Consider the following 7,697-nt stretch of genomic DNA (forward strand, 5'->3'; position numbering starts at 1 on the left):
GAGGCCTTGCTTCCCCCTCCCCAGGTGTTCCTGTGAGTTGCTCCCTGGTGGCCTCCTGGGTGTCCCTCTGCTTCTGCAGATGGGCTGGAAATGTTTCCCAAGCACTGGTAACAGAGGACAATAGCCATCTCTTCCCAGATTGTGGCCACCCCTTGCAAATGCTCCGTGGTTTCCATCACAGAGCTTGTGCAAGGGAGTAGCTGTGTGCCCAGGCAATGCTCTGCCATGTCAGCAGTGGTGCAGAAGCTGCTCTGTAGGCCCTCCTTGAACAAAGATGCTGAATACACTTCGCTGATGGCGTAAACAGGAAGCGTGCAACCCCTCCATGGTTTCTTTGCTTTTATTTTGGTATTTTAGAGATGGAGAAGGTGAGCCAACAAAATCAGGAATGTTCTCTATGTATTTAAAATCACACCCCTCTATACAGGATTAAGTGCTGTACCATTCTATGATTCCATGATTCTAAGAAGGAAAACTAGATTCTTCTCTGGAGAATCCACTGATAGAATGGGGGACAATGGGCACAAACTGAGACACAGGATGTATGACTGAAACCAGTGGTTGAATAATGGAACACTGGAATAGGTTGTCCAGATAGGTTGTGGAGTCTCAAGATTTGGTCAAGACCTAAGGCAATGCTGCCCCAAGCAACCTGCTCTAGATGACTCTGCTTTCTGTAGGGTGTTTGGACTAGATGATCTCCATTCTTTCTGCCATTCTGTGTCTAGATGGAACCTGCCTTGAGGCCTGAAGAGTTCCAGCGATGAAAAGGCCAAAAATAAGGGTAGGTGCTTTCCAAACAGCTTTCTTCTCAGCACTGACATCTTAAGAATCAGTCTGTAGTTCTGCAATGCTTTGAAGGATTTGGAAGATCTGGGGAGGTGAGAGTTGGTCTGGGGACCTGTGGAGGGGCATTAAACTCAATATGTGTTGCAGGCAATAAAGTAGAAACTACAATAAACCTAAAACTTAATGTCTGTATGGGTTAAGGGGGCATTTTATGAACACATAAATATGCCTTCTGTAAGAGAAGGTCAGTAGTAATGAGGTCAGAGACAGTGGGGAAATTTTTCAGCAAATCTCCATCAAATGTTAAGCTGTCTGTGAAAGACCAAGCTAAAAAAAAACCAACAAGATACAGGATGCTTAAAAGTACAGCTTGTCACCCACATCTTGTAATTCTTACTTAAGACTGGATAGTGAAATATCAACATCTCTATACAGTAACTCGTTATGGTTCTGAAAAAGGGTCAGCCATTAATGGGATGATCCTTTGATGTATGTCTGAGTTTCTTTTTCTCTGACATTACTCTGTACTTGCTGTTTCTTCATTACACAGAAATCCCACTGCACTTGTCCCAGCTCAGCTCCCAAAGGGAGACCTTGTAAGCACCAGGAGGTATTATAAACAGGAAATGTTTTGCAAAGGCAGCCTTTTCATGCATCACTGGAAGCAAGCAGGGACAGGTGCCACGTGCACGAGCACCCCTGCCAGTGCCCGTGCTGGGAAGTTTGTATTTATTATGTGGCTAAATTAAAGCTTTGAAAAAGAGCAGTATTAAACAAGTCTTTCCACAAGGCAACATGCTTTTGTTGGACACTCTCTGCTCTCACAGAATCACAGAATGGCCTGGGTTGGAAGGGACCTCAAGGATCATGAATCTCCAATCCGCCTGCCACAGGCAGGGCCACCAACCTCCACATTTAATACTAGACCAGGCTGCCCAGGGCCCCATCCAACCTGGCCTTGAACACCTCCAGGGATGGGGCATCCACAACCTCTCTGTTCCTCTCTTCTGGGAAGGGAATGGGAAGAACATTTGCCATTATCATGCTCATATTAGGCATTTCCAGGGGAATTTCAGGACACTCTACCTAACAGAACAACCATCTCAAGCACCAGGTGCTGACTCTCACCAAGGCCAAGGGCCACAGAAACCCTGTGAGTAAGTCCTCAAAAGGAAAAAGCAAGAGAGGATTAGACCACCATGCACGATTAAGGAGTGTTTGTGGAATACTTTGTTGGCATGTAAAGGCAAACGGAAAAGCTAAAAGAGGAAACTAAAAGAGGGGAGATATAGGTTAGATATTAAGTGGAGCTCTTCATTCAGAGGGCAGTGAGGCCCTGGCACAGCTGCCCAGAGGAGCTGTGGATGCTCCATCCCTGGAGGTGCTCAAGGCCAGGTTGGATGGGGGCCCTGGGCAGCCTGAGCTGGTGGGGGGCAGCCCTGCCCACAGCACGGGGTTGGATCTGGGTAGGCTTTAAGGTCCCTTCCAACTCAAACCGTTCTGTGATTCAATGATTGTGACTGTATGATCTTGCTAATAACGGGCAAAAGAGCATTATAAATACATGTACATACATATATATGACGAAGCAATAAGGACAGACTCATAGAAAGGGTGAAAAGAAATCATTCTTAGATGTATTCCTTCTTTGGTGAGGAGAGGCACAGAAAATAAACACAAGGGAAACAAAGAAGCACGATCAGAGGAGGCGGCCGGTTTTCTTTCTGCCACTTCCACTCCGGTTTTGCCTCTCTGTCCCCTCCTCCGTTGGTACGGCCGGGGCCCGGCGCCCCCTGGTGTCCCGGGGGGTTGGCGGAGCTCAGCGCCGCGGGGCGGTGCGGCGGGGAGGCCGGGCGATCCTTGTTGGGGCGGGGCCGGCGCTCGGGCTGGAGGGCAGCGATGGGGGCGCAGCTCAGCACGGTGAGTGCCGGGGCGGTGGCGGGGCCGGCGTCGCGGGAGCTGCCCGCGTGGGGGGCTCGGGTTTTCGCTGCGGGGCGGGGGGGGGCTCGGGTTTTCTCCTTCGCCTCCCGGTTCCCCCGAGCGGGTTTCCGGTACGGCCTGGCTGCGGGCTGCGCTCCGGGCGGGGCCGCCTTGCCTCGCCGAGGGGATGAGGCGGGGGGGGGGAGCACGGCCTGGCCGTGTGAGGGGAGCGGCTGTCAGCCCCGATTGTGGCTTCTGCCGTGGCCGCCTTTGTTCCGCCCCCCTCGCCTTGCTTCCATTAATAAAAATTCTGTTGCTTATCCCGTGTTAGCAGCTGTGAGTCACCAGCACTTTTCTGGTGCTGCGTGCCTTGTTGCTGAAGCTTGCCCAGCGCTTTTAGCTGTGAGAGCGATGAGGATGGCGGACGCAGCTTGTTGTAGCTCCCCAGCCCTTGGTTGCTGTCTTTGTGCCGCCCCTCAGCTGATGGTTATTTTAGTTCTTCAGCCTGTCCCGCTAAACCCCTGCGTGACAAACGTCTGTCTGCGGGGCCGTGGTTATCTGTCAGAATTCGGCTTTATGCTGTGCGAACTGACCGTGCCGTGGTGACCTGCTTCCGAAGGTGATGCTTATGAGGAAGGAGCGGCTTTCTTGTCTCTCTGAGCAGCTGTGGTAGTTCAGACCTGCCAGCTGACGGCCCAGAAATTATTTACAGAGATAGGAGAAAACTTGTTCCAGCACACGGGTGGAGAAACTGACTTCTGAGACAGCTCTCCCTTGTCCCCTGTTACACGCTGGTCCTGGTACTGGGACCGGGCCCAAGCGTTTTTAATTCCCGTTTTCATTTGCTAAACCACAGCTGGTTTTTGTTCATTTCGAGTAGCCGCTTGTTCAAATGAAACTAATTTATTTTAATGCATTATTGTGTTGTTTGCAGCGGCATCTCTTCCACATTCAGCTTACTGTCTCCACTAGGCCTTGCTGTTGCGGTTGCCAGAAGGAGTTATTTGCTGCTCTGTCACTCCCCATCTGTCTGTTCTGTGACTGAGTAACAAAAATCCTTAGAGCCGCAGTGATCTCTCAGGTCTGCAGAAACTAATAGTGAACTTCAGCTTCTTTAGACACAATTTTTGCAGTAAAAGTGGAAAAATGCATTGTGCATGCCATGCTTTCAAGTCACACCAGCTGCTGATAGCTCTTAGGTCTCTACAGCAACGTTTTAGGAGGAGAGAGTTTATAGCTGTCTTAACTGGACACTTGCCATAACTTTGGCAATCATGTAGAGTAGCTTGCAGCCTCCTGAATGCTGTCAGGCTGACAGCAGTGTGATTCCAAAACACTGCCCGGGTCCTTTAAAAGCAAAATGAAAGTGGAGACTTCACCCTCTTCCATGAATCAGAAGGAGCACTGCATGCAGAGTACCCCTGTGGTTTTCCCTTCTCCTGCACGTTGAACAATGAACCAGGGAGCTGAAGAGGGTTACTGTGAGAAGCTCAGCTTGCTCTCCTGCCCCAGGATAGGGTGAACTTATGTCAGTGTTTGTGAGGTGCCTGAGGTCCTGTTGCACACAGGGGAGAACAGGGAGATGCTGGCAGGCAGGGGATCCCCAGTGCCAGCTTGAGGAATGAGCTGCTCTCACAGGGAGCTCTCTGCCCCACAGCTGGCCTGGCACATGTCTGCATGTGCCTGCAGGGGCTTATGTCTAATGCTCTCTCTGTTTGTGCCACAGCTGGGTTGGGTTGTGACATACCCATTATGGCTCATCTACAGCACTGTCCGGAGGCTTTTTGGGACTCCCCGTCCTGCAATCACTCTGAAGGATCCTGAAGTGAAGTATGCGTTGAGGCTGATTGATAAAGAGGTATGTACGTGCACCTGCAGTGCTGAGCAGGACCTCTCTGTGGATGCTGTGAGATGCTGGCAGCTGCCTACATCTTGGGCAGTGTTGCAGCAGGGTTTGCTTGGGAACAGTAGATCTTTTGAAGGCTGCTGAGCTTTGTTTCTGGTAAAGTCATGCAAATATCTATATTTTAAACAAAGAACTTATTTATACGTGCTCCTTGCCTAAGTGAGTTCCCTGGCATACAGTCTTGTAAGTCAACTTAGAGTGGTGCGTGATGCTTTGGAAATGACCGTACTCATAGTTTCTGTCAAGTGAGCCTCATGTCATAGAGCACATCAGGAGGAATTTCTATAATTACCAGATCTTGCTGCCAGAAGTTGGTAACTCCACATGGGGAAACGGGGCCCAAACAGTTACAAGTCCAGATTTCAGCTTGGATAAGCCGATTGTCAGAGGTATGAGTCAGAAGTCTTGGCTTTCCAGTGTGCAGTCATACCTGAAGGTATTTGTAGTGTTGACTTGTCTGAAGTCAATGAGCTAACCAAAAAGTTATCAGAACATTTTGATGAAGGGGACTTTGGACTAGACCAGAGTTTTCCTCGAGGTACACGGAGTGCACTGAGAGCTTGGCTTTCGTTCGCTCTTTCTGTCAAAGAAAGCAGTCATTTGATTCTGAGTCTTTGGTTTGCTGGGAAGTGAAAGCTTCCCCATGGCTTGGGCAGGGTTGCCGTGCAGCATTGATTCCCCATGCTGCAGCAACACTGTTATTATATCCTCCCTGTTTTTTCACAAGCTGTATAGCACATGGTGGCGGGTACAGGCTGCCCAACTGCAGAAAGGGGTGGAAAACGCAGAAACCTTTTAATGTCTAAAAAGGTCTTAAAGGTCCTAAGGTTGGGAAGGGAGCAGTGGCGCTCAGTGTGCATGTGGAGCCTACTCAAGACATGTGGCCAGATCAGAAAGGGGATTTATTTTCCTTGGAGAGTTACCGTGGCAGCTCGTGCAGCCCAACCAAAGACCCTTCTGTCTTAGAAGTGTTCGCTCTTCCCATTGCCATGTTGGTATTCGTCATTTCCTTTTTGTAACTATGAAGCTTTCAGTGATTTCACCAACACGGCATCTAAATGATTTGTGTTGAAAACAAAACAACGAACAAATGGGCTCCTTTTTGTTCCAAGAGCAGTTGGGGGCTGTCTGCTCCTCCTTCTTAGATGGAGGTGTTCTGATGGTACAGTTGAGAATATGGCCTTGCAGGAAGTTTTTCTTGTGGGCTTTGCAACTCAAGCAGAGGAATGAGAAGTGTGGCTTGACTATTCAGGCTGGCAAGAGAAATGCAGAGGACAATTAGATTTTACTAATAACAAAAATGGTCCTGCAATTGCAGGGAATGCCAGCTTTATGTATGGGCTGCCCTACATCACTGCGAGTGTGTTCTGGAAGGTTCCATAGAGAGAAACAGTTTGTAGGTATCTGCAGTAATGATGTTTGAAAAGCACTGGCCCGGTGGACATGTTATGTGAAGTCTGAGCTTCTATTAGTGCAGCCTAGATCTTTGTGTTAAAGCTGGAAGCCAAACATATCACTTTGCTGAGCAGTTGGAAGGAGACTTATTTCTTTCCCCCACCTGTCAGCTGCCCTTAGGCACCTGCTGAAAGGTTGGTGTTCGTTCTGGTAACGTAAGGATGCCCCGCAAGTGCCATTTGGCACTAGGAGAAGCTGGCATCACACAGTTAAGCACCAGCCTGCAAAAAACCTGTTCACCACCTCTGCATTTTCAGATGTGAGCCTGGAGAAGTCCTTGGCACCTGCAGCTTGAGACAGAAATGTGCTGGCAGCTGGAAGGCTGGGGGCTTGATTCTAGATACTGAGGACAGTGCTGGGTAATTGCATTGGGAATGCAGGGAGGTGTCCCTGTGCTGCAAATGACCTCAGGGCTGCTGCTGATGTAGCCTTGGTTTAAGACCTTGCTGAGCAGCGTGCTCGGTGTCCTGGCCTTGCAGCAGGCATGAGGCACAGGCATGGGCGTGCTATGGCTTTCTGAGTGTTTCTCACAGTTGTCTGCTATGATGCACCAGAATAGTTGTGTTCTGGTTCCTTCGGCCCATCTTGAATGGGGCAGTTGCTGTTGAATTCCTCTGTGTTCAATGAGATCTGGCATAGCAGTTAGCTTTTAAACAAGAATTTGCATGAAAAGTTTGTTCAGTTCTGTCCCCCGCGTAGTTAATCCCTGAGCAGGCCACGCAGGTGCAGTGATTTCACAGGAGAAATGGCAATCAAGATCCCAGCAGCGTGGCTGATGGTTCTTTTTGTTTTTCAGGAAGTAAGCCATGACACAAGGAGATTTCGGTTTGCTCTCCCTTCCACGGATCACGTTCTGGGTCTGCCAATAGGTACGTTCCGCCTTTCCTTCCTGAGACTCAGAGCCACATTAGTTGTACTGTAAAAGATCTCATGGGGGATTTTCTCTTATGTTTTGAACTGTTGAATCTCAAATGCTGCCTGTGTGGCTGGGTCCCAGTGCTGTGAGTCATGTGCAGTGCCTGAAACCCAGCGTTCTTACTGAGCGCGTACATCCTGCTTCTTTCTGGGAAGATGGCAGAAGAAAGAAGTGTCGGTCTTTGTATTTTTCTAATCTTAACTTTCCAGTGCGTGTTACTCCCATGGCACTCGGTGTCTGTGATCCCACCCATCCCTCAAGGCAATGTTCCCAGCTGCTTCCCAGCTAAGGCATGCAGTTCACCAGCTAGTCTGCTAAGCTCTGAGTCGCATGGAACTTGTTAGTCACCATGGAGTAGATGTTTCCTGAGGCCTTGCCATGTGGCGTATTGCCTTCCATACTAGCTTAGTGCTGTTGTTTCTCACTGCTTAAGAGCATTGAAAGAGCATTTCACTGCGGCTTGTGTTGAATAAGGACTTTGGCTGTAGATGCCTCTTGGATGGTCTGTGGGTCAGGGGTGCTTGATGGCATAGGATGTGGGAAGCAAGGCAGCTGGGAGTAACGGGTGTGGCAGCCATGGGACAGACTCTGGAATGCACTGTGTTTAGTCCAACACCAGCTTTTGGCTTTTATCAGTGTCATGGTTTAATAATTTTGTAATTTTTGCTATCAGTATTCCACATCATAACATCATATAAAGCATGAATAATT

At 49.2% G+C, this 7,697-nt stretch overlaps 1 protein-coding gene across 1 annotated transcript; it reads left to right on the plus strand.

Moving 5' to 3' along the window:
• Positions 1 to 2,584: 2,584 nt before the first annotated feature.
• LOC107306774 (NADH-cytochrome b5 reductase 3-like) lies at positions 2,585 to 7,691 on the plus strand. The gene is made up of 3 exons (XM_015850124.1): positions 2,585 to 2,709; positions 4,436 to 4,567; positions 6,867 to 7,691. The coding sequence occupies exons 1-3, from the start codon at positions 2,689 to 2,691 to the stop codon at positions 6,990 to 6,992; spliced, it is 279 nt and encodes a 92-aa protein (XP_015705610.1). The 5' UTR covers positions 2,585 to 2,688; the 3' UTR covers positions 6,993 to 7,691.
• Positions 7,692 to 7,697: the final 6 nt, after the last annotated feature.

This window comes from Coturnix japonica (assembly GCF_001577835.2).
Source record: "Coturnix japonica isolate 7356 chromosome 1 unlocalized genomic scaffold, Coturnix japonica 2.1 chr1random2448, whole genome shotgun sequence".
In the NCBI taxonomy this organism is placed as follows: Eukaryota; Metazoa; Chordata; class Aves; order Galliformes; family Phasianidae; genus Coturnix; species Coturnix japonica.

What these genes read in the sequence shown, in the direction of transcription:
- LOC107306774 (XM_015850124.1), top strand. Translation starts at nt 2,689, where the DNA reads ATGGGGGCGCAGCTCAGCACG. An exon ending in TGGGGGCGCAGCTCAGCACG is followed by an intron (nt 2,710 to 4,435) that starts GTGAGTGCCGGG and finishes TTTGTGCCACAG; the next exon opens with CTGGGTTGGGTTGTGACATA. An exon ending in TGAGGCTGATTGATAAAGAG is followed by an intron (nt 4,568 to 6,866) that starts GTATGTACGTGC and finishes TTTGTTTTTCAG; the next exon opens with GAAGTAAGCCATGACACAAG.